Below are 25,794 nucleotides of genomic sequence, written 5' to 3' on the forward strand. Positions count from 1 at the left end.
TCCCCCTGTGCTCCTTGCATCTGGGAGCCACACGTGCAAAAGGGTCCTATGGAGGAATTGGGGGCCATGGCTCCCCGAGGTGTGTCCCCCTCACTGTCATGCCATGGGCAGACAGAGGTGTGTCCTGAGCCTGGGGGCTCTGCTCCATGGGCAGCAGCTCTGGGTGCTGAGCCTCTCCCCGCTGGACACTGCCAGGGCAGAGGGCGATTCCAGGGACAAGACAGCACTGCTGGCACCATGGCACTGCTGGCACCATGGCACTGCTGGCCTGTCAGCTCGCTAAACTAAACCTCAACCACCTCCTCAGGAAATCAGCAGCCCTGGGAGTGTGTCCTGTCAGCAGCCCAGGAGCTGGGAGAAGCTGGATGATGCTGCTGCTGCCATGCCCGGGATGTGCCCCAAGCCCCAGCACGGCTGGGCAGGCAGGGCAGTGAGTGCTGCAGCTCAGCCCAGCACCTGCCTGCCCACACCTCACACCCACGTGCAACAGCCTCAAACCCTCCTAGATCTTCCACACTGTGTCTCTCAAAGGGCTGCTCTTCCCCCCAGACATCCCACAGATATGTTAAGTGACTCAGGGCCATGACAGAGCCTGCAAGCCCCCGCAGTTGCCCTGTGCTGGGATGACAACTGCCCGTTTATTCCTTCTCTGTTTTCTCTCTCTTGGTGAGCCTTTGATCCATGGCAATACTTTGCCTCTCACTCCACGACAACTTAATTTCTATAGTAACCTCCTGTGCTGGATCTTGTCAAAAAGCTTTTTGAAAATATGAATAAACTGTCGAGTGGTTTTTCCTCTACTCACTCTTTACTGAAGTATTAGAAGAACTCTAATACAAGAAATGAGGCTGGATAGTCCTGGCTCAAGCCAAACACGTTGCAATTATCCAGCCATTCAGGTTTTGATAATTGTCTCTTCCGACTTGCCAAACACACAGGATTTTCCCTTGTAATGCTCCCAAGGCACCAGCAAGGCCATCCCTGCCATGGTGGTCCCTGGGGACAACCTGGAGAAATGAGAGTCCCAACCCTGCCCCAGTCATGAGGGGGATTGCCACAAACCACTTCAGCTTGTTCTAAAATTTTAATTAATCTATGAAAATTTCCTATCTGCAAATAATTCAGACCTTATGAAATTCCAATAAAACCATTTATCACAGCTGGCAATTTGATGCTGGCAGCGGAGCTCTCGGACGCTTGGGGAGTAATTGATAGCCTAATATAATTTTAAATTAGGGTTTGTGTTATTAATTTCAGCCTTCTGAAAACACCTCTTTGTTTGGGCTAAACCCCACTTCTCTTGTGACACTGCAGGCAGCAGGCACACACCCAGGGCCCTGCCTGCTCCTGCTGCCTGCCTGCAATGAGGCCAGGGACTCCCAGCATCCCGGGCAGGCTGTGACACCAGGAGCAGGGCTAGTGACATGGCTCTGCATCCCTTGGGAGCAGGGAGGCTGGGGAGGAGCAGCAGAGCTGAGAGCAGCACAGTGTACCCACAGTGGGGGCTGAGCACGACCCCAGCTCACCACTTTTGCAGTTAAATACTCGAATGGAGTAATTTACACTTACGCATCCATCACCTTTCAGGGACGTGGGATCCTTCTCCCCCTGCTGAGTAACATCCCTGATGTTGCTAAACAGCTATTACACCCTATTGCAGGGTGACTGAATTTTGGAGGTGGGAGAAGGAAAATGATCCCTGTACTTACATGGTCTCAATTCTGTAACACGCTCAAAAGCTTGAAAAAGATACTGAGTAATGAATATGCAATGTCAGCCGAAATGTGACAGTCTCACCATCCCTCCACTACAGCACCCACCAGTAATCCCAGTGACAACAGGAGCAGCAAGGGACAGGACAGGGGCATGTCATGGGAGGCCAGTGGGCACCCCAGTGCCTGTCCAGGGCTTCCACCACAGAGCCCCAAGCTGGGAAGGGGTTGTTGGTGACATGCCAGGGCACCTGGGAAGGGTTGGGCACAGCAGGGACAGCAAGACCAGGAGAGATGCAAGGCGAGAGTATTTGATGTGATTCATTAATTAATGGGCACACCGGGCCTTGAAAGTGCAAAGCATTAAAGAGCTGCAAAGGATTTCATGTTTTAAATTATTTATCCAATTTTTCTCTCTTTTTCTAACTAGATACTGCGAGGAACAGCTTATGTGTGGCCGACTGGGAGCAGTGTGGCCATGCCTGAGGCTGGTGAGAGAGAAACTAATGCAGGATGGGCTTCATCTGCTGCTGCCCAGCCCTGGGATTAGCACCACGAGCCAGATCCATGGGGCAGGGGCCACGTGTGAGGCAGCGTAGGCAGCATTCCCCAGCCAGGAATCACTGGGGACCCTGTGGGGTTACTGCCACCAAAGGGCAGCTCTGGGGACCCTGGGGCATCATGATGGGGTTCCCATAAATAACCCCTGTTTTCCCCATCTCTGCCCCCTGGGCATCACAGAGTGCAGCTGCTTAACCCTTTCTTAGAGACCATCAGGACACTGAGCCAGAGGCATAATTGAGCAGGGGAGCGATTATCACGTTAAAAATCTGGACACAACCTCGTAACAAGATTTGCAATTTGTACCAGGCAGGCAGGCAGGCATGCTGCATGGTACTTTCCCTATTAGGAGCCACATGCTGTTAGCAATCACATTAGTGGGGCTGGGATTTAACATCAGGAAATCAAAGTGGTCCCTGCAGACCCCAGCCTATTGCCAAAGGAGCCGGGCAGCCAAGGGGCAGGGAGGGGCTGCTCATGCCTGCAGCTCCCTGCTCACAGATGGACCAAGCTATGATGGGGTCCTCCTTGCTCCTGCCAGCACTGGGAGCCACAGGGTCCTCCCACTTTGTGACCTGGTGGCTGCTCCCCCTTAGATGTCAGAACACGGTTTGCTCTTCTCCCAGCTGTGCTGAAGCCCCAGCAGAGTCACAGCCCTTGCAGCCACGCTGCTCTCATTTACTATTTTATTCTTCGGATCTATTGGTTAAACAGATTTTAACCCACACAGTCTGGAGCTATTGATACCATGCCGTGCTAATTTGTTAGCTGGCTGTCAAGTAAATGAAGTGAAATGCCAAATATTAAATGAAATGTATTGTGTGAAACGGGCCAGTGCCAAGTTCCCCATTTCCCATGTGGGATTCTGCTCCCATGCAGGGCTCAGGGAGATTTATGCTCCCATGCAGGGCTCATGGGCCTGGAATCGGGGCAATGGGTGCTCTTGGGGTGTACATTGGCATGTGAGATACCTGCAGGGATTCCCTGGCCCCATGGCTGTGGAGGATCCAGGAGCTATGCTAATGTGCACAGCAGCTGGGACATGCAGCTCTCTACAGCCAGACCTTGGTTCTCACCCTCTCTGCCCTTCAGTGGGGAGAATTGCACTGCTGCATCCCAGCGCCCATGACACTCCTCAGCCCACTGGGCACCCTCTCTGCCCCTCAGGGTGTGCCCCGAGGGGTCCTGCCAGCCCCCAGGGGATGGTGGAGGATGCTCTGTGATGGGCCAGCTGCGTGAGTGCAGGGGGGCACCTGCTCCCTGAGTGCAGTGCCTGGGAGATAATTTATTTGGTGAGTTATGACTTTGTTTTCCCCTGTGTAAATATCTGGGAAGCACAGCTAATGTTCTGTGCACAGCTGAGGCAATTACAACCCTCAGCACAGCTCTGCACCCCTAGCCCCTTCATGGAGATCAGCCCAGCCAGGTCTCTGCCCCATACAAAGGGAGAAATTCCCATTAAACCACCACAGTGAAACATGACCAGCCCTGCCCGCAGCCCTCACCAACCCCACTCCAGGCCCTTGGGACTGCATGTGCTCTTGGGGCAGCCCTACAAGGGCCAGTTGTGCTGGGATTACCCTTCCAACTGTACCCTGGGTGGTCTTTACAGCTGTTCCAGGGGTTGAAAATGTGCAGAGGTGATTTTTCAGCTGTGCCTGGGGTGCCTTTCCAGCTGTGCAGGGGTGGAATAGGGCTCCAGCTGAGCAGGGCTAGCTTTTCCAGCTGTTCCAAGGAGATTCAAGCTGCTCTCAAAAAGGTTGGGGAAGAGCCCCAGAGCCCTCCACACAGATCAGGCACAGCCCCAGATGACTCTCCTGCAGACAGGAGTGGGGCTGATGCTCCAGTCTGAAGGCGGATGCTCCAGTTCCGAGGGCTGCTCATTTCTCTAAGGGGGGCAGGTGCCTGGGCCATGGAGCCTGGGCAGCAGCTGTGTCTCCCAGGCCCTGGCCCCTCGACGACAGGCAGCCCCTGAATCAGCTTCATTAAGAATCATTGATCTGTTTCCTGCTTAATATATTTTTCATTTCCAAATGTTTTTTTCCAGGCTCCACAGCATTTGCAGCTTGTACCAATTAAGGCAGCACAGAATGAGTGCTGCAGCCCATTAATTAAACTTAGAGGGGGAGATTAAGTGGCCACTCCATTCTCCCTGGCAGGTCTCTCTGAGCAACAGGCATGCTGGGGACGGGAGCAAGGCTGAGCACTCCCGTGCTGGTCACCTGCCCTCTGTCCCTCCCTACCTGTCATGTTCCCAGCTGGCCATGGAGCCCCTGCCATGCTCAGCTCCAGCCCGTGGCTTCTGGATGCTCACCCTGGGTACAGTGTGGGCTGCAGAATCACAGGAGCAGAGGGAGTGGGAGCTGCCAGGTCCCCATGGGCCAGGACTTAGAGCTGGCTCCTGCAGGCTCTGCTCAGAACAGGATGCTCTGCTCAGTGTCTGCATGTCGGTGCCTTCATTTGGGAAGGGGTGCAGGCACACGGGGATGCTGCCTTGTCCTGTGCCTGCCACGGACAGGAGCTCATGCTGGTGGCAGAGCTGTGGCACCCACTTTGTTGTTGTGCTCCTGAGTGGCTTCTGCCCTCACTGCAGGGCAAGGGGACCTGGGCAAGGGGATCCCTGGCTTACACACGCCTGCAGTGAGCCAGCTGCGGGCACAGCTCTGCCTCACGTTCACAGAGGGGCTCAGGGACCAGCCGTGGGTTTGCTCAGGTGCATCTCAGGCTCATGGCAGCCCTTTACACCCCTCCTTTGGCAGAAGGTGCCTGTGCTGTGCTGCTCCCTCCAGAACACACTCGGGCCACCCGAGCTCCAGGCACCGACACCGAGGAGCGGCGCACGGTGCTTGTGCTGTCATGTACAGTTGCCATGGAAATGATCACACTGTCACGTGCTGCTGACATCCTCCCACCCAGGGCACCTGTGCAGCCCCTCGGGCACTCACTTCGGTGCTGACAATGCCAACGGGCAGGTGGCACACAGCCCTGCAGCAGCAGGAAATGTGGCAAGAACTGCAGGTGCAGCAGGGGGGAATGTAGGTGCAGGTAGGTCACCCCATTGCAGAGGGGAATTGTTGATGAGACCTCCAGACATTAATTTAGACAAAAGAGGGGGAAATAGAGCCATGCCCAAAACCTGGAGCACAGCTCAAACCCCATGTTGGAGGCAGAGCCGCTTTCCCCTGGACAAGGATGCTAAAGAAAAAGGGATGGTGCAAAAAGCAAATACCAAATGGGGAGATGCTGAACTCAGTGAAACAGTGGAGGGTTCATCTGGGGTCATGTCAAAGAGCCAGGAGGGAACCCACTATACATCCCCCTTCAGCTCTGTATAACAGATTCACTGCCTCTCTGGGCAGCAGCAGAGCCTGGCAGGCACAGACAGCTGCACCAACAGAGCACCATGGATTTCTCTTCAGCATTTCACTTATTGCCACATGACATTTTGATTAAAAACTTGTTTTATGAGGAATTAAGAGGACAGAGTAGATGGATTAAAAACCTGCCTGTGGACAGATTCCCTACCTGGTCTTGGTAATGGGGAAACATCAAAGAAAGGCTATGCCAAGGAGAGGCTCTGGGGACTAAAACTATTTACTGTTTGCAGCAACAGGTAATGTGATATTGCAAAAACTTCCCTGGTGTGCCGAAGGTTTGAGAATTGATAGCAAGGAAGAAGATGGTTTGCTGCTGCATCACAGCCTGAGGTGCCAGGAAAAGCACAGCAGATCTTGTGATGTGCTTAGGTATAGGTTGAAGGAGAAATGGAGTGTCTTCCTTCCTGAAACACATTTCAACACAACTCTGTGGGCAGGGCACATTAACCTCTGAGTTTTCTATTTGTTTAGGTTTTTTGCCTTCCTGTGAGCAGCTGGTTCTGTGGAAAACCAGCCCCCATCTCTGTTTTGGGACACCCAGTCTGGCCATAGGCTTTCCACTCACCTGACACCACTATGAGCACAGGGCAAGGGCAGGATGCACACGCCTGCTGGGGGCTGGTGGGGCTGAGGAAACCTGCAGCAGATGGTGGGCTTGGAGTAGGTGACAAGGAATAAACCCAGCCTTGCTGAGGGCTGAGCCCCTCCTGCCCACGGGCTGCAGGGAACTGCATTGTGTGAAGCAGGGGAGGGCAGGACGCTGCCTGCTGGTCCCGTGGGCTCAGCCCCATCCAGTTTGGGGCACCCACCAACTCTGTCCCAGCAGCAAGGCTGGAAGTGCCACAGGAGGCTGTGGGGTGTGGTTGGGGTGTGCCAGAGCAGGACCAGAATCCCCTGCCTACACTGACACCAGCACTGGCACAGTGGCACCCACAGCATCACTTGGTGTTTCCCTGCCTCATTGCTTTCAATTTAGCAGTTGATAGAGAAACTAAAAGTTGCAGTTTGGGGAGCATCTGCATTATAATTAGTAATTACCAACAGTGCTGCTCCGGGCCAGCTGTTGCCTGCAAGGTCCCTGCTGCCACCTAGGGCTGCCCTGCTGGGGCAGCCGGAGATGCCCTCAGCCTGCCTGCCCTGCTCTCCTCCCTGTGCCAGCAGGAGAGCAGAGGGTTTGGCACTGATGGTCCCAGCCAGGGAGGAGGACTTGCTGAGCAGGGCTCTGTGCAAGTGCAGGGGTGTCCTGGGGTCCCGGTGTCCCAGCTGCAGCCCTGTGGGAGGAGAGCATCACTGTGGCATCTGCAGCCACAGCTGCCTTGGTGTGTGCTGCAGCAGCTCCTTCTGCTAATACTTGCACTTGTCCCTGCTCCTCCACCTGATTAATTCCTCATGTGGCTCCAGAAATGCTGCCGTGGTGCCCAGAGCAGGGATCTGCATATCCCCTCTGCCTGAGAAGAGCAGCTTGTCCAGGAGAGAGCCTGGGGCAGTGTCCCCAGGCACTGCAGTCACCTTCCTTGCACCCCTCCGGGTGATGCCTGCCATCCCCATGCCAACCCTCTCCTGCAATTCCTGACCCAGGACCCGTGACTCCAGGGTGGGTGCAGTGGCCAAGGGCAGGTTCCCCCTGCAGAGCTCTGCTCCTGGTTGCTTCCATCCCCTCCCCGGCTCACTGGGCCAGTGGTTCATTTTAACAAGGCTTTTAGGCTTAAGTGCTGCTTGACATGACTGGGAGAAATTGATATTTTGAGAATGAGCTTGTGAGGGGCCATGAATAATTCACGCTGGGGCGGTTCCATTCCCATAAACAGGCTGCTAAAAAAGCCAAACCCAGCTCTTAACAGGGAAACAAATTCCCATCCTCCAAAGCCCCAGACCCCAGCTCAGCCTCTGCTGAATCTTCTGTCTCCGGAATGGGTGCAGTGGCAGGGAGGGAAGCTGGCCCCTGTGCCGTTTCTGAGCATCCTGTGGTGACACCTGCTCCTCACGCCAGGATGAGGAGCACAGCCCTGGGGAGCCCTGCTGGAGTCACTGGTGGCAGTGGCACTGAGGCCATGCAAGCTGGCAGTAGGAAGCATGTCACCAGCCCCATGGGCCTGGTTTGACCCCTTTATTTCATTAGGTCCCTTGTTAAAGGCTACCCGTGGGGCTGAGGGCAGTGAGCCCCACTGCACTGAGCACGTGCTGAAGCCTGTCACACCAGGGGAGGCTCTGGGAACAGGGTGCACACACCTCAAGCCGCCAGGGCAGGCAGCAGGGCACAGCCTGGACACACAGGGCAAGAGCACAGGACAAGGAGCTGTGAAGGGGAACTGGGCTCAGGCCCTCTGCAAGCATCCAACTGTCCACCTGAGAGTGTCCCCACGGAGAACTCCAGGACTTGGAGGGCATAGGTTCTCTCCCTCTGAGCACATGTGAGGATGAGCTCACAGGAAGGCATAGCACTGCCAGGCTGGAGCACAGAATTGCCATAGGAATGATGGGTTTGAAATGGCCATGGAAGAATTTGAGCTGGAAATTAGAAGCAGTGTCCTCACTGCCAGGGCAGCCAGCCCCAGTGTGACCCCAAGATGGACAGTCCAGGACATCAGCTCAAGCCAGGCTGGAGAGAGAGAGCCAAGGAAGGGATGGATGGATGGATGGATGGATGGATGGATGGATGGATGGATGGATGGATGGATGGATTCCATCAAGATTGCAGCAGCCAGGCATGAAGCCATTCCCAATTCTACATGCCCTTCCTTCGGGGTGTGCCCTCCCCATGCCAGCAAGACCCTGGCTGGGGGACCTCTGTGCACCCAGGAGCATCCCTTACCTGTCTCAGTGCTGCTGTAGGGAGGCTGTTCCCACCCAGAGGGGACAGGACAGGACCACTTGCTGCTCCCATTCCTTGCATGGGTCCATTAGGAAGTGCCTCCGTGGTGTCTCTTCCAGCACAGAGCTGGTAGCCCTGGTGTGCCAGAGGCACTGCATGGTGACAGCAGTGTCTGTTTGCTGCCACTGAGGATCCCTCTCTCTCTGGCTGCTCATTACTGGACACCTTCCAAGTGACAGGGCTGGATGACACTAATCTGGCTGGTTTCACAGCATGAGCCCATGTGGCTGCCCCACAGTAGCTCCACCAGGGAACTGGAGGCTGCCCAGGTTTTCACAGGGATCCTGGAGAGGAGGGATCCAGGGAGGTGAACATGGGACCAGAGCCAAGTTATCATGACAGTGACCAGGAGCACAGAGAGCTACCTGGAATGAGCTCAGGAAGAGTTTTCCCCACACTTCAGACTTCAGGAAACGTGGACACCAATACAGCCCAGCTGTCTCCCATCCCTGGGCTACACATCAACTGTACAGGATTCCTTGGCAGTGCTGCCATTCTCACAGATGTCTCCTGTCCAGCTGAGACCCTCAGTGACCCTCAGGATGCTCTGTCCCCCAAGAGCACAGGGGGTAACACAGCACCCTGTCCTGCGAGAGTGCAGGGATAACACAGCACTCTGATCCCCGGGGGTTACACAGCACCCTGTTCCCGGGGAGCACGGGGAGTGACACAGCACCCCGTCCCCCAGTAGCACAGGGGTAACCCAGCGTCCTGTCCCCCGGGAGCGCGGGGGAAGCTCCCGCCGGCGCCTGGGCGCGGAGCCGGGCAGCGATTAGCCAGAAGAGCCCTGCAGCCCCGCGCTGCGCGGGGAGAATTAGCAGTAATAAGTCATGATCATCCCCTGATGACGAGCACTTAATGTGTGCCGGTTCTGCTATCAAAGTGCCTCTTAAACCCCAATCGCCCTGTCGATAGCGATGGCAGCGGCTGATGGATCCCCAGTCGCCCGGCCGCCCGGCCAGGTCGCTCCCGGCATGCCACAGGCAGGAGCATCGATTTCCCACAACTGCAAAGAGGCAAATATTTGAAAAGTGATAAATAAGGGGAGCTGCCGTCTCTGCTGCGCACGTCAGCGCCCAGGATTAAGGCAACGAGGTGAGACTGCCCAATTAAATCCCAATGAAATGGCCGCAAATTCAATTTTTCCTTTTGCCCATATCCATCCCAAGGGCCGATTGGGGGGGGAGGGGTGGGGGGGGCTGATAACACGGGGTTCATCGATTGGCACTGCTGGGAAAAAATCTCTCCGAATTCAATTAGTTGGGAAAACACAAGGGGCATCACAGGGAGCAGGGCTGTGACTGTGCCTTTGCCATACCCCAGGGAACAGAACACCAAGCACCTGCTGTGAATCACTAGAGGATCACTGGACGCAGTGGTGACAACACCTATGGGTGGCCCACACTTGATTTGAAACCCTTGTGGGTCACCCCAGGTCTGGCACCCCAGCAGCGTCTGCAGGACATTTGGCAGCAGCTGTGTGGGGGAATCAAACATCCTGCTCCCTCCCAGCACTGATGGCACCGACAGGGAACAGCTTGTGTGCAGTAAACTGTGCCCTGAGCAGTGCCTGGCCAGTGCTGACCTGCACAGAGCAGAGCTGGCCCCGGTGGGGACAAAGCTGTAGGTGCTCTGCTCATCCCAATAGAGTGGGGAGCTGGAATGCCAGGGATGGGGGCTGCAGCTGATGCCCAGCCCCTTCTTCCAGAGCTCCAGCACAGAGGGATGACCCTGCCGGGATGAACAGCCATTATGTCTCATCGCCTTGGAAACCAAGAGGCAGCTCTGAGGAGCCTCTCAATCTCCTCCTCTTTCTCTTTCTAGCTGAGCCCCACGGTAAGAGGCCAGAGGGATTTGGGGATGTGGGGCTGGGGATAAGCCCAGGCTGTGCTGCTAGGTGCAGGCATGGGGGCTACCTGTCCCTGCAGCCACTGGACACCCTGCTACCTGCTGCCTTGCTTGGTTTCTCCTCCCCGTGTGTGAGAGGCCCTCGAGTAAGGCACATGATGCTCAAACTAGCCTGAGTAATGGGGGAGGCTCACTTCGTCCCCGCATTGGAGGCACAGGGGGGAAAATGTGTATTCCAACCCTGCCACTGTGGAAAAGAGATTTGTGGTGGTGGGTGAAGAAAAGTCTCCCCAGCCTCAAGCCATCAGCCTCGCTGGGCTGTGGAGATGGGCTTGCTAGGGCTGTAGGGAGCAGCCACTAAGGTCCTTGCAGGGATGGCAGTGTCCTTACAGCTCTGTTCCTCTGCCACCTTCCCTGGGCGGCAGCCTGCACCAGTGGGGACAGGAGACCAAGGGCTGCAGTGGGGGCTGGGGTGGCAGAACGAGAGATGTTGGGACAGAAGGTGTCCCCAGCCAGCACACCCCTCCTCTGTGGCACAAAAAAGCCCCTGCTCAGAGCACAGCCTGTGGCCAGCAGCCTCCATCCGGGATGGGCAGGGACCACTCCTGCTCTTCACGAGTCCGGGGCTGTTGCGACAGCTGGGAAGGGGCACTTGCCCCGACAGGGATGGCAGGAGCGGGCTGGGAGGCGCTGGGGCAGCTGCTCTGCCTCGGGAAAGGTGCTTTTACCAGCTGCAGACACAGCTGGGACCGGCTCCAAGCACAAGTGGGACTGGCTGGGGGCTGCCCCGTGCAGCCGGGACAGGTTGAGCGCTGGGGCGAGAGGCGGAGGCGCGGCCGGGGCGCAGTGCCCGGCTCCGGCCTCTCCCTGCCTGACTTCCCGGTGCTGTGGGGAGCAGGAGCACAGCCTGCTGGCTGCCGGCTGCATGGCCCGGCCCTGGCTGCTGTCTGCCTTCTGGCGGGAGCCAGACCCACGCAGGGCATCCCTATAGTCCCAAACAGACCACCCCGTGGCCCCGTGTAGGTAAATCGCCACAGCCCGCCTGCTGCATCCCTGCCAGAACATCTTTGATGTGCTGACTGCCCCAGCCCCACCATGCCCAAAGCATCCTAGGACATGCCAAACCCCCAGCTAAATGGTGAGTGAAGGGCTGGAAAGCCCGGCTGTCTCAGAGATCAGGATCCCCTTGTGGCAAGGGTGACAGTGGCTCCATCCAGAGATTGCAGCAGGATCAGTGACACACAGCTGGGGCTTGCTAAAAGCAGTGGCATTGTGTGTGGCCATGGGACCAGCATCACTTCAGCTGGCAGGGAACAGGGTAAGGACATGTCTCTGCCTCCCGCTGCCTTTTGCCTCCAGCCCTGTAGCACCACATTGCCTGTTAGCCTTCCTCCTCCTCTGCCTTCCCCTTCCTGCAGTCCAGTGGCTGTCATGTGAGTCTGAACAGGAGTGGAAGTAGAGGCACTGTGTTGTTGGGGACAGGCTTGCCTGGCAGAGGGGTTAGGGGTCATGATGCAGTGCAGAGCTGTGGAGCCTCTCCTGGAGCACTGGAAGTAGAAGGAGCCCATACAGGATCCATGACACAGGCAGGTGATGGCTGACCTATGTCCCTGCTGCCTGTTCCCTCACACACACTTCTGCTGAGCCCACAGAAGCAGGTAAAGCCCCTCTAGCTGGACTTCCCCCTCCTGCCTGAAACGTCCTGGAATGACTCTGCACCCCAAAGCTCCTGGGCCCTGGTCTGAGACTTGATATTCTGCCCACTCCCTTACACACATTGGCAATTAGAGCATAATTGTAATATTTGCATATTCATAACAGCTGAAATTAATCGCATTTGCATAATGGTAATGAAAGGGACTTCATTAATTACCACTTTTTTCTGGGGATTTTGCATGTAAGTGGATTCCATTAGGCAGGTTGAGCTGTGGTGGGTGCAACGGTGGGATGGGAGCCGAGTCACTGAATTAGGGATGGAGCTGTGAGGAATGATGCTATCACTGCCACCCTGCCTGCCCCAATTCACTGTGCCCCACTGCTGGGCTCAGCTGTGCTGTGGGGACTCAGGCAGTGACTTCCTACTTGTGTCCAAACCCGGTCACTTCCCCTTGTCCTGCTGACACCACACTTGCATCAGGCACCCTGCTGCAAACAAGACACTGTGGGTGGGAACAGGGATGGGCACCATGGGCTATGGAGACACAGAATCTTTCGTGTGGGCATTGCAGGGATGACATCCTGCTCCATGTGCTCAGCTAGGGTGACTGCTGCCACCAGCCCCTGTGCCTGGGGTCCCCTGTGTGTGGAGGGGACCCCTCTCCTGCCCCAGAGTGATGCCCAGGGAGAGCTGGGCAGTGGGGCCAGCCAGTGTGAGCACATGGCTCCTACTGCATCACCTGTCACTGCAGGGTCCTTCCCAAGGGATGCACCAGCTTGGAGCCCCACAGCACAGCCCCGCTCGCCTTGCACCCGGCCAGCACGGCTCTCTCCTGGCAGGGATAGAGGGTGGGCAGAGGAGCAGGGCTTTGCTGGTACAGCCGCGCCAGAGCCAGGCAGGAGCGATAACCCCGCCCAGGGAGCTCTGGCGACAGTGGCCCCTGGGTGACCGTCCATCCCTGAGGAGTGAACACCTTCCTCTGCTTCCCAGCCCACCCGGGTGTGCATGGTCAGTTCAGCCCCGTGTGCGCTGCTGCCAACATCAGCTAAAATAACCAACACGCACCAGGTTTGGGGGAAACGGCTCCGCAATGGTGCTGGGAAGTGACAGGTTCGGTTCGATCCCGGCACGTGCTGCGTGTGGACAGCCCCGCTCTGCTCCGGGAGGACGGTCCAGCCGCAGGGCACCTCTGCTCAGCTCCGCATGGGAAGAGGCTTTCCCGGGAGACGGAGCTCGTTGACTCCTTATTGATGACTCTTTCCCTCCTGCACGTCTGGGGAAGAGACCTGCTGAATAAATCAGTGCAAGAGACAGATTATGGCAGCTAAAGACTCCAAATGAGATGATAATTGCTGTAGTAATGACAACGAAGACCTGATGCTGCCGATAAGGAAACATCTCTTCTGCTCTTGCCTGGTGCCCGGACAGGGGTTCGGCACAGGCGCACGGATGAGGCTGTCCCCAGGGATACCAGGGCCAGGCGCTGCCCTCGCTGTGCCCAGGGCAGGGGCTGGTGCCCACGGCGAGAGCGGTCGGTGCTGGTCCCCACAACGGCAGGGATGGGGGTGTTGTGGCCAGGAGAGGGGCCCGAGGTGGGCAGCCCTGGCGGGGCTATTTGCCTGGTTCTCCCGCCGGCTTCGTGTCAGCTCTAATTAGGCAAACTTCTGTATTCATTGCGAGCCCAGCCAGCGGAGAATTCCACAATTGAATTTTAATGCCCTAAAAACACATTACAATCAGCCTGATTAATTAAGAGATGGCTTAACATGGTGACCGGGCTGCAGCGGGCTGTGCTGGGGAGGGGGGCCACAAGGACCGGCTCCTGCGGGGACGGGACTGGGTGTGCTGGGGCCGGCATTGCTGGGACTGGTCACTGAGACCCATGGGGCTGTGGGAGGGGTGAGAGCCAGGAGCTGGCTGTGCCCTGGAGATGCTGGGCTGTAAAGGATCCCTGCACCTCCAGGCAGGGAAGGGCTGAACTCAGACCTCGGGCACCTCGTCAGTCTCAGCTCAATGGGAGCATCCCTTTCTCTCCCTGGGCCTTGCTTTCCCCTATCAGGTTGGCCACTGGGGCCCTGCTGAGTGCCTGTTCCCTGTGTCCCCACTGTGTCCCCACTCTGGGCATGGGAACTGACACTATGCCAGGCCACTGCCATGAGCTGGGCACTCCTGGGGGGAACTCACTTACTTTTGTCTGTGAGTGAACTGTTGGCAAGCTGGCAGGCTCCTATTAATAACTAATAGCTAATAACTAATACATACTATTAATAACTAATGATGAGCTGGGAGGTTCCGATTAATTTGTATCTGCAGTGATTCCCTGCGGTGCCAGTGATGCTGGCTAATGGGCTGCCACTTCCCTCAAGGCAGCTCTGCCCTGCTCCCAAGCCATTGCTTGACGTCACCGTGCTGTGCTCAGCCCAACCCAGGCTGTGTCCTAGCACATGTCATTGCTTGGGGCGGCCTCACCAGCCCGCCTGAAGCACCCCCGGGAGAGCCCTTCCCCTGCATCCCATCATGGGTGCTGGGTAGTGGCAGTGGTCCCTGCAGACTCTTTCTGAGCTGAATTCCACAGGGTGGCCCTGGTCAGGGAGACGGTTTGGCCAAAGCCCATCCTCCTGCTGTGTAATGAATGGAAAAGGGAGGAATCTATAATCATGATGTAAAGGAGAGGGTGCAACCAACAGGACATCAATCAGAAGGAAAATGATAAAGGGAGCCTCTAGACAGCAGTGGAGGATGGGATGGTGGCAGCATCATGAGGCCAAGAAAAATTTTGGCAAGACAATAAATCCTGGAGCGGCTGGAGCCGCTCGAGTACTAATGATGAGGCGAAAACACCAGCCACGTTTAACAAATATTTCTGCACTGTATTTGGAGAGAAGCAGGACGACATGCTTGAATTGTACAAGAGTGATGAAACCATCTATTAATTACTGCCGGGAATGTTAAACAACATCTGCCAGCTCAGCGGGCCCAGGCACCGCCTGCCCTGGCCTCCTCCAAGAGCTGGAGCAGAATTTGGCCTCCTCATTAATTTCCTACAAAATCTTGGAATAGCAAGAAAATCCTGGCCAGCTGATGGAGAGCCCACCCATGCTGGGAGCTGGAAGGGATGCAGGAGTGCTCAGTCCTTAACTTGTCTCTGTTGGTATTTATATCATGTTTGCACCCACATCAATCCTTCTTGATGAAGAATAGCCATAAGCCGGCAAAGGTTGGGGTTCTGTTTCCCATAACTTGCTACATAGATTTTCTTATATCCATGTGTTTGTGGAGGCTGCAAGTAAGTGAGGCCTGAGCCGGACAACACGCTCATTAAGGCATCCTGCAGGAATCTTTGTCACAGCTTTGGGAGGGACTTCCATCTTTCCCTGTGTCTCCCATGTGCTGTGCAATGCCTGCAACCAGAAAAATGGAGGGGATAGAAGGACAGAAGGGATAGGGGGACAGGGGAATGGAGGAGATGAGATATGGAGAGGGTGGAGGGATAGAGGGAAGGGAGGAGAGGAGGAAGAAGAAATAGAAGGCGAAGAGGAGGACAAGAAAGGGGGTCCAGGAGGGGAGGATCCTACAGGACTGGGGCAAGTCTCAGCTGTGGTACAGTCCTGCTGCACCCCATCATTAGCAGCGGAAGGTGGGGTCTTCATTTTAGGAGGTGGAAACTGCCTAAGCAGCAAAGGTGGCTGAAGGGCACAGCAGACTTCGACGGCAGAAAACAGGTGGCTCAGCAGCAGAAACACACTAATTAACAAATTAACTCTGTACAGTATGCACTGACCAGGGTAAGCAGAGGAGGATTTGACAGAGTGACAATCCCACCAAAGTCCCCAGTGGGCACTGAGGCTGCCACCTCTCTTCAGTGCCAGGCCCTTGAGTCAAACCACCACTGGTGCCCATGGCCATGGAAATAAGGAGGTCCAAGAAATTCAGGTGGGATTCTGGGTAAGGAGGAGAGCTGGGGACATACATGCAGCCAGCCAGGTCACATCACTCAGCAAAGCCTGCCCAACACCCGGGAGCTGGGAGGGACACCCCAGCAGGGACGATGGGGCTCAGGGCACAGCCTCGTGGGGATGCACAGGTGGGGAGGTGGGGCTGGGTTGGTGCTGGATCCTGTGGAGAGGTTTTTCATGTCTTGTGCCCCTTGCATCTCGAGGGAATAGGTTTAAGGAAGACCATCTTAGGTGAAAAATAATGAGATTTAATACAAGCAAAAACTCTTGCAGCTGCCTCTGCAAGATGCTGGGTCACATGTGGATTATTTTTACCAGCCCTTTTCTACACATAAAGAGACTGGAATTTACTCACTATAAAAGTCAAAATCCAAAATTTTGCAAAAACTGCAAAATATCGGGGTGCTTTAGAGGAAAGAAGAAAGCTTGGAGGGAAGGGATGCCTGGGATGCCCCCTCCCAGCCTGAGCCCTGGATTTCCTCACACAGCCATAGGCTGCAGGGGGGAATGGGACAGGGTAAGAAATGTCAGTAGGATGGTGCCATCCAGCCAGCCCACAGCACCTCATCCCTCATGGCCCCCAGAGTGCCAGCTGGGAGCCTGGGACAAGCAGTTAAAATACAGAAAGGTCAATTTAAATTAAAGCATGTTTAATAAGGGAGAAAGATAAAACCTTTCCTGCAGCAAAATGAGATGAGAGATTTATGGGGTACTGGGAGGACTGGTGTCCCCACTTCAGTGGGCTCAGGGTGAGGGGCTGGCTTGGCTTCTGCTGTTGGCACTGCAGGGCACCTCAAGGTACTACCACCTCCCCAGCACAGAGGCCAGAGCTGGATCTGCAACGAAATGTCAGCTTGACAATAAAATGTGCAGGAGCTACGTTTTCTTCAGGCTAATAAAACTCCTGGGCAGCAGCAGAGATGCTTGGTACAGAGCTGCCCTCCCTCTCCAGCGCCCCACTTGGCCCCTCCTCATCTTCCTTGGGGATACAGGGCCCATCTGATCCCATGCTCATTGTGCTGGCTCCTCACACAGAGGCTGCCGAGCACAGACCCCCAGCACCAGCGTAAGACACGGCTCCAGAGCTGCCTGTGCCACGGCAGGGAGTAAATCCTCTGCGTCCTGTCAAGGTAAAGTGACAAAACACCGGCCTGCAATGCAGGAACCGCAGTTATAACATGAGAAAATCAATGCAATATATTACCAGAGACATAAAGATGCTATTAATGCTTCAGCGCAGAGCCCTCAGCTTCGCCTGCCATGGCAGGGCAGGTTTACATGAGGGCTCTGTGCATTCCCATCTGGATGCTCAGGTTACGCACATGCTGGGGCTCAGTTCCGTGACACCCCCACCCAGCAAAGCTTTCCTGCTCCCACACACTGACTCCTGGGCTTTGACTCTGCCAGGGGACTGAGCTCCAGCTGGAGATGCAGCCAGGACTACCGGGGCGATGCATGGCCTGAGTGAATGCCTTTCTGAGCTGCAAGAACCCAGTGAGGCTGCAGCCCCACGCAAGGCAGGTGCCAGCTCTCCTTCTAGGGATTCTAATGACTGTGCAGCTCTGCCATACACCCACCTGCACTCAGGCACCTTCTGGAAAAGACTGAAGAGGATGACAAGCCCTGCACACCACAGAGTGAGGCCACAGGACATGTATAAGGTGCAGCACTCTCCTGGCATGGCAGCTGCTGGCAGAAAGCGGTCTGTGTCCTGGGGACATGTGTGCTGGGTAAGGAGGAAAGCTGGGGACATACATGCAGCCAGCCAGGTCACATCACTCAGCAAAGTCTGCCCAACACCGGGGGGCTGGGAGGGACACCCCAGCAGGGAGGATGGGGCTCAGGGCACAGCCTCGTGGGGATGCACTGGTCTTGGGGACACAGGTGGGGAGGTGGGGCTGGGTTGGTGCTCGATCCTGTGGAGAGGCTTTTCATGTCTTGTGCCCTTTTGCATCCCGAGGACACGGATGCCACTCCCTGCAATTGACAGTTTGGATTATTACTGAGAAGTTAAGTCAAGCCTCTTCTAATGGATTAATCAATAGCATTAATTGAGTTGAGACTCCATAGCGGGTAGTTTCACCACTGTTATCCTCTTGGCCAGCACCCCACCAAAAACTTGTTGCTATGGCTGGCTTCTGACTAGGCTGGGCTCCCAAAACACATCGAATACCCGGGGCTTGCAGTTGCCTGGGGCTGCAGAGGGCATCTGCAGGAGCGACAGAGGAGAGGAACCTTGCGGGACTCCTCCGGCACGGAGTAGGAGCCCACAAGAACAAGCCGAACACAAGGTGCCGCAAAATGTCCACGGCTCGTGGACGGCACAGCCCCCGGGCACGGGCAGGACAGGACCCGCAGCCCTCCCGTGCAGCCCAGGGACACAAAGCTCGGGGAATGGGGACTGGGCACCGCCGGGTCACACTGCTGCACTCCCGAGCCACTGCTCTGCAGAAGTGGAGATGAACATTTTATGGTAAAATATGCAGAGCATGGGACAAAAGGAAAGAGCGTTTCTCGCATAATGAGACGCTGTCAGAGACAAGCTCCCCAGGAAACCAATTAGAGGGCGCTTTGCGTGCGTCAGGCCAACACCTGGCAAGATCCCCTTTTGCAGAGCGGACCCAGCACGGCCCTGTCCCGCAGACCATCCGCCGCTCCCCCACGGCCGCGGGCACGGCCCGGAGCCCCCAGCGCCGCAGGCCGGCAGGGTCGAGCCCCGCACTGCCCCCGCCCCTGGGGCTCGCTGAGCTCCCGGCAGGCCGGAGCTGCCCGGGCGGGAGGCGGTGCTCGGAGAGGCCGCGGGAGCACCGCCCCGACCCGCCCCCGGCCCGCTCGCCATGGCGCTGCGCTTCTCCGCCAACCTGTCGTGGCTCTTCCCGGAGCTCCCGGCGCTGCCGGCGAGGCTGGAAGCGGCGGCGGCCGCCGGGTTCGGAGCGGTGGAGGCGGCTTGGCCAGCGGGCTGCCCGGCCCAGGAGCTGCGGGCCGCGGCGGAGCGGGCGCGGGTGCGGATCGCGCTCCTCAACACACCCCCCGGTACGGCCGCGTCCCGCCGCTCCCCCATGGGCGTGGGGCAGCGAGGACCCTCCGCCGACCCTGCCGCTCTTTCCCAGGGGACCCGGAGGCGGGCGAGCTGGGGCTGGCGGCCGTGCCCGGGCGGCAGGCAGCCTTCCGGGAGGGTCTGGAGGCGGCCGTGCGCTACGCCAGGGCTGTGGGCTGCCCCAGGTAGGTACGAGGCGGGACCCCCGCTCCGGCCGCGCCCCCGGCCCCGTGGCTGCCGGGGGGGTTCCTCTGCTGCCCTCTGCTCCAGCGCTGCCCCAAGCGGAGCCTGCCCTTCGGAGCCTGCCCTTTGTCCCGCGATGCCTCTCGCCGCCGGGTCACCGAGCCTCTCCCGGGCAGCATCTCCTGCTCGGCCGTTTGGGACGGAGCCAGCTCGGGGCAGACCCCAGCGGCCTCAGCTCGCTGGGAACGGACCCAGAACTGCCAGGCACGAGCCTAACCCTGTCCTTCGCAGCAGAGGCTCTTGTTCCCACCTCCACACGACAGTCCCCAGGATAATCCTCCCTCTTTCCTCCCCAACTGCACCAATCGTTTCCACCAGGATACCACAACAGTTGCTTTATTGAGGCCACGATGACTCCAGCACAGCAGAGACACCGTAAAAGATGCAATTAGCCTGGCACAGCTCCCTTCAGAAAACCAACAGGCCCCTTTTATTCCACTTACTTTGCACCATTCTTTCCCGTTGCACTCAGTCCAAAGCCTTGTGGAGGGCATGAGCTAGGCAGGCCAGAGGCTGCCCAGCACTATTTGCATACTGGTACAGGCACATTGAAAAGATTTTTGTTTCTACTGTTCACCTTCCCCCAAAGGTGGCTGAAGATGGCCTGGCACTTGAGCTCTTGATGGCAGGGCAGTCCAGCACGGGGCACTGTCCCTTCCCTGCTCGCAGCCAGCAAGCAGTGGCACTATGCATGGGGCACGCCCCTGGCAGAAGCAGCAGCACACAAGTTGCTGGTTTGGGGCCCCCCAAGGAGTAAGAGCCCAGGAAAGCTCCAGTGTCAGGGTGAAAGAGCTGAAGGCAGTTAATAAAAGAGGGAAGAAGCAAGGTCTGTGATTTGTCAGGCAAAAGGTTCAAAGCCATCTCTCTTTGTATTGAGGTGGGAAGGTGCATATTTGTGTCCTGGCTGGCCCCTCGCTGGTTGCTGTTGTGCCTCCTGCAGGGGAGATGGCTCTTCTTACATCCTTCTGTGTCTGCTCCCCCAGCCTGGCCCCCTATTCCATCAGCAGAGGAAGGTGTATTAGATCAGGCCAGCTGCTCGGTTGCTGCCTGTGGTTATCTCTCTGTGCCTGTAGGATTCATGTGATGGCTGGGCGTGTTCCCCTGGGCACAGACCGGGCTGCAGTGGCAGGTGAGATGGAAACCACCTTCATTGAGAATCTCAGATACGCTGCTGACCTCCTGTCCCAGGTAAGTGGGGAATGGATCCTGCTTTGTGTGTGCAGTTCTCAGGCTACCCAAGATGGGGACTACCCCATGAGCCTGGCAGAGGGAAGTTATGCTTCCTGCTGCAGAGATGACAGGATGCTCTGCAGGGTGACATTACTGTGTTACAGGAAGACATGATTGGACTGTTGGAGCCTATTAACAACCGCATCACTGACCCTCGTTACTATCTGAACACCCCACACCAAGGTAAGCAGACACCAAGAGTCTCCTGCAGAGGAGGAGAAGGATCTCCAAAGTCTCAAAGGCTTCCTCAGTATCTCCCTCAACAGGAGGGAGATGCTGAGGGAGCACAGTTGATAAAGGGAGCCCTGGGCTTCTCTGCAAAGCTTCCACGCGGGGGGCAATGGTTTCCTCATTTCTTGCCCCCTTAGCTGCTGCCATCCTGGAGAAAGTGGGACGGCCCAACCTAAAGCTGCAGCTGGTGAGTCAGCCTTAAAGCTCTGTGAGGGAAACTTGCACAGGTCCACAAAGGAGTTTTGGTGGCCATGGGCTTGTTAGCCCCTCCTGGGGACACTGGAGAGGGACCACAGCACAGCTGTCCTTAACTGCTCACTGCTGAACAGCTGCACCCCCCATTCTTCTCTCTCACCCCCAGGACCTTTTTCACTGCCAGATCATGGATGGCAATTTGTCACGCAACCTGGAAACCTACTTCCCACTTATTGGTAACACCCTGTGCCCAGACCAACTCCACTGTGGCCACTGGGCATAAGTGGCTTTTGAGAGGGGGCCCTCCTATTCCAGGCTCTGCTGTAGCTGGCTGGGGGTGGGGGGCTGCTCTTGGCTCCAGGCAGGGCTGCCTTGGGCATGGCCTCTCCCCTTCCCTCCCTAGGTCATATCCAGATTGCACAGGTACCAGGGCGGCATGAGCCCGATAGCCCTGGGGAGTTGAACTTCCCCTACATCTTCGAGTTCCTCGAGTCCCTGGGCTACACTGGCTACGTGGGGTGCGAGTATGCTCCAAAGGGTGAGTAGGCCTGCAGGTCTGAGCCCACGGGCAGGTCCAAGCAGAGCAGCTGGCTGGGGACTGTGTCATCCCTGCCTGGGGATGAGGGCTCTGTCCTGAACAGAAGCTGCTCCAGTTTCTCCAGCTGCAGCAGGAGACCTTGTCTGTCACTGCAGGAGAGACCCTGGAAGGTCTGGGCTGGCTGCGATCCTACTGGGAAAGCCGAGGGCTGCAGCACGGTGGGACCAGCAAGGCAGCCAAGTAAAACTAGAAAATCATGAGAATAAAAGACAAAGCAATGGCTTAACAGAGGAGCACGTGTCTTCTCTAGGACTAAGGGAGTGCGGTGAATGGGATGATTTCCTAGAATGAGGTTAGGAGCATCTGTGTCACTTCACTTCTCCAGGTTCTACTGGGCCAGCCTAAGCTGTTGGACCCTCATTTACACAAGAAGCACCTGCAGCATGTTCAATTTAGTGACGGCTCAGTCACTACTGTAGGTGACTTCAGGTACACAGAAAACTTTCACTTTCAGGCTGCAGGGATGTCCAGGTTTCCAGGCTCCCGAATAAGGGAACCATTCCAGCTGGTGCCCAAAGTTGTGGAAAGAACACTCTGGATTTCCAGGTACTGAAGTGCTCAAGGATGTTGCCAGTGCCCAGCACTGACTTTGCAGCAGGGCTGCAAACGAAGCAAGCATTCCCCTCCCAGGCTGTCCAATCCAAGGTAACAGGCTGGGAACTGCCTGCACATGGATACTCAAGGCTGACTGCCCTGCTCCTTCTCTGGACCAAGTCTTGGATTCCAGAGCAAACCCAGCCAGCCCTAGTAACCAGGGCTGCTCTGCATCTTCGACAGGCAGCTTTTCACAGCCTACAGTGAGCAGGGATCTGGTTCAGTTTATTTCACAGACAGACCAATGGCTCAAAGTACAACTCCATAAAAACCTTCCTGTATCCAGTTCACCTTTCCTGTCCCATTCATGCTCTCCCAAGGAAAGCAAAAGGCCAGAAGCAGTTGTCCTCACTGCCAGTCAGGCAGCCCTGCAGTCAGGAGTCTTTTCTCCTAAAGCCAGAGCACGGTGCAGTGCTGCCCTGGGCAGAAGATGGTGCCATGCACGCTCCTCATTGCCTTCCCAGCAGGCAGAACTCACCTATGGATGCCAAACCCACGTCCCTGAGAGTTATTCTGCTTCAGCCAGGCTGCAGCAGCCAAGTTTCTGCCCTTGCTGTTTGGTTCAAGGCCATTCAGTATCAAACCCACTGAAAACAGCACGTAAGGGCCATACCATCCAGCCAGCAATGAGGTGCACATCCCCAGGCTCCTCAGGTCAGTAGCCATGTGTGCCACTGGCAGCACTGCCTGCAGTGCCCAGGCACAGGTCCCCCCTAGAGACCTGTTCTTCCCCACGGTCACCAATGGCACAGCTGTGCTGAGATTGGAATACACGTTGCTCCAGGATGTGGGTGCCAGTGCTAGAGCAGGCCTGTCCACAGGTTGAAGCAGGCAGTGTTGATAACTGACTCCAGGTGATGGTATGTGGACACCAGCTGTGGCAGAGGACTCTCGCTGTTCTGGGGCTGCACTGGGAATGGCTCCCGGAAAACCACGGTGAGGCTCTGCCAAGAGGGAGGAGAGGGTCAGGGGACAGGATGCAGACAAGCACTGTGCTGTCCCTAGCCCAGGTGCGTGGACACTATTTCAGCAGTGTTAGGCAAATACTGGGACAAGTCCCAAAATGCCAGTGGCACTAAGCTAGTGTCTCATCCTGTGACAGAGCATGTTTGAACCTCCTCCCAATTCTTCTGCTGGAAATTCAGCACAAGGACTTGCCTACTCTGTCCCAGCTCTCATGCATCTGCAGTTATGCCAATCCTGGCAGCAGCACAGGAGAGGAGGGGATCCTACTGCCTCCACAGTAACAGGAGCTTCCAGGGAAATTAGAGGGAAATTTCTTCTTCTAAGGGAAAGAGTAGGAGTGCAACAAATGGGGAAGGGGAGATTAAATGTAATAACTGCAATCCTAAAAATAAATGCTGCCTGCTCCACTAGTGACTGTACTGAAAAGGCAGGGCAAAGGCAGAAGGGAGTAGGGAGCAGGCAGAGGTTGCAGAACAAAAATGTGACTCAGTGCACTCAGATCAGCATCATGGAGGCAAGACACAGGGACAGGATGTTCTCCAGAGTTGAAATGCAGCACATCCAGTTGGCAGGGTCCCTTACAAACTGGTAAAGTCATGAGAAGAGCTGTGTAACTACAAAACAGCAAGTGTTATTTCACCAAATATTCCACCATCATTTAAGAGGGGAAAGGAAGTAATTTGTGAGCCCAACTCCAGCAGCATGCAAGACTTTGGAGAAGACTGTGGGAAACAGAACCATGAGGGAAATGCAGCTCAGTGTTACCAAAGTGATGTGCTAACGCTAAAATTCTCTTTGATAAGGTAATATTTCAAGACAAAAGAATCATAGTACATCTTATCTGACATTCAGGAAGGATTTGATGTGGTGTCACATGGGAAATTTAGGTAAGCTACAAAGATAGGAATTAACTCAAAAATTTTAAGGTGAGAACATGGCAGTGCTGAAAGGAGAAATGGAGAGAGGTTACAGATAGAGTTCCTTCAAAACAGGCTTTGGGACTCATATTGCCTAGTACTTTAACAAGTCTGGTACAAAGATGAAGAGTATGCTGATAAAACTTGAGGCACTAATACAAAAGAGGATTGGGATGATGAAGAAAAAAAACAACAAAAAGCCCTGAGAGAGTTTTTAGAGGCCATAAGAATGAGATGAATGCTAAGCACAAAATACAATGTTATGAAAACAAAGGATTTCTGTTAATGAGAGTCACTGGGAGAGAGGATGGAGGGTCTGAGTTCATCATATCAATGACCACAAGGTGACACTGTGACCATCAGGCGGCAGGAGGCACTGAGCAGCCTTCCAGCAAGCACTACCTCTTCTATCTCCCCTACCTGCTTTTCAGATGGAGTGTGATTTATTTTAAACAGCGTCAGTTACTCTGCAGTCTCTGCAGTAGCCTTACTGTGGACTGAAGCCTCTTGTAGATCCCCTGCTCTCACATGGAGCTGCATTCCCTGTGATCCATCCTGTACCCTGCCTGGGAGCACAACTGAAAGCAAAGTATTTTTGCCCTCAAGTTCAGTTAAGGCAAAGGCCCTTGTAGGTTTGCTGAGACCCTGACAGTGCAGGTTTCCTGCCTTTCTGCCCAGGTAGAAGCAGCACACAGCACTGGTGACTCCTCCCAGCCAGACGCAGTGTGGTCTGACTTTGGACTGAATAGAGAAGGACTGCTTAGCCTGGATAGAGAGACAGCTGAGAAAATGATCCAAAAGAAATCCTGTGAAGGAAAAGAGGATCAAGTGCTCACTGTTTTCTAATGCAAGAACAAAGGGACATCACAAGGAAAGAACAGTTAGAGCTTCAAAAATAAGCCAAGGAAGTTCTTCACCTAGACTGCAACTGCCTCATGGAGCTGCAAGTTAGGGGAAATCATGGATGCCAGAAATTAACCGAAGGAAATAAAGCTGCGGAGGGTTATTAAATAAATGCAAAGGCCACTTCTAGCTCAGGATGGGCTAAGCGATGGATTTTCAGATGCTGGGACAGTATTTAGGCAAAGCATTACAAGCTTCTTGACCTGGTTGTATTCTCATGCACACTTTGCCCTTGGCTACCACTGGATCAATCTAGACAGATTCCTGGTCTGAGCCAACATAGCTGTTCTATTCCCAGGGACTCACCGTTTTTCCTGAATGAGAATCAAGAAATACAAGAACAAAGCAATCTGTGAACTTCTGGTTGAGCACAACCTGTCAGGAGAGTCACAGAGCACGTTAGAAAGGAGGCAGTACAGAACCCAGGATAGGAACACAGGGACAGAGACTGCAGGTGGGCACTGGGCTGTGTCTTACCAGATACTGGGTGCCGGTCTCAGCATTGTGGAAGTGCCGACAGCTCTGGGGAAAGCGGCTCAACAGCACCTTGATGAGGCTCTGGTACCAGGAGACTGTCATGGTGAGGAAGCACTCCTGAAGGCATAGAAAAGGCCTGATCTTCAGCCTCCCTCTGGCCATGGCACCAGCAGCCATAACACTACAGCAGCTCTCAGACCCCCAATCAGATACAACCCTCACAGCCCACTGAGGATGCTGACCGAGGGCTGTTCACTCTCTATAGACAGGTCCATGCAGTCTCCACCTTCCCCTGCCAGCTAGGAGCTGTGTTCCTGCCTCTACCTTCCCACCAAGCAGGAAGAGATGTGCATTGCAGGCCCCTTCACTTGGCACCCCACTCCATCCCTAGAGCAGAACAGCAGCTGCTGTGCACTGTGC

At 55.6% G+C, this 25,794-nt stretch overlaps 2 protein-coding genes across 9 annotated transcripts in view; one reads left to right on the forward strand and one right to left on the reverse strand.

Moving 5' to 3' along the window:
• Nucleotides 1-18,814: 18,814 nt before the first annotated feature.
• On the forward strand, nucleotides 18,815-21,743 carry HYI (hydroxypyruvate isomerase (putative)). 2 transcript variants are annotated; one of them, XM_014872133.2, is made up of 8 exons: nucleotides 18,815-19,016; nucleotides 19,094-19,205; nucleotides 20,337-20,451; nucleotides 20,598-20,676; nucleotides 20,862-20,911; nucleotides 21,086-21,155; nucleotides 21,323-21,457; nucleotides 21,613-21,743. In XM_014872133.2, the coding sequence occupies exons 1-8, from the start codon at nucleotides 18,821-18,823 to the stop codon at nucleotides 21,699-21,701; spliced, it is 846 nt and encodes a 281-aa protein (XP_014727619.1). In that variant the 5' UTR covers nucleotides 18,815-18,820; the 3' UTR covers nucleotides 21,702-21,743. The 2 variants fall into 2 exon arrangements, 1 of the variants encoding a protein (XP_014727619.1); XR_015805369.1 differs by lacking the exons at nucleotides 21,086-21,155; nucleotides 21,613-21,743 and having other exon boundaries at nucleotides 20,598-20,911; nucleotides 21,323-21,422.
• Nucleotides 21,744-22,315: 572 nt separating this feature from the next.
• Nucleotides 22,316-25,794, reverse strand: part of SZT2 (SZT2 subunit of KICSTOR complex) — a 53,638-nt gene continuing 50,159 nt past the window's right edge. For all 7 annotated transcript variants that reach the window (XM_088169807.1, XM_088169804.1, XM_088169805.1 and 4 more), the window contains 3 exons: nucleotides 25,375-25,491; nucleotides 25,204-25,272; nucleotides 22,316-23,055 (listed from right to left, as the gene is read on the reverse strand). In XM_088169807.1, coding sequence (XP_088025933.1) covers nucleotides 22,912-23,055; nucleotides 25,204-25,272; nucleotides 25,375-25,491 — 330 coding nt within the window. In that variant the 3' untranslated portion in view covers nucleotides 22,316-22,911. The remainder of the gene's footprint in view (nucleotides 23,056-25,203; nucleotides 25,273-25,374; nucleotides 25,492-25,794) is intronic.

Source organism: Sturnus vulgaris, chromosome 9 (genome assembly GCF_052056855.1).
Source record: "Sturnus vulgaris isolate bStuVul1 chromosome 9, bStuVul1.hap1, whole genome shotgun sequence".
In the NCBI taxonomy this organism is placed as follows: domain Eukaryota; kingdom Metazoa; phylum Chordata; class Aves; order Passeriformes; family Sturnidae; genus Sturnus; species Sturnus vulgaris.

Coding starts and splice junctions, on each gene's coding strand:
- HYI (XM_014872133.2), top strand. CDS start 18,821: ATGGCGCTGCGCTTCTCCGCCAACCTGTCGTGGCTCTTCCCGGAGCTC. Junction 19,206..20,336: donor AGGGCTGTGGGCTGCCCCAG/GTAGGTACGAGG, acceptor CTGTGCCTGTAG/GATTCATGTGATGGCTGGGC. Junction 20,912..21,085: donor CCAACCTAAAGCTGCAGCTG/GTGAGTCAGCCT, acceptor TCTCACCCCCAG/GACCTTTTTCACTGCCAGAT.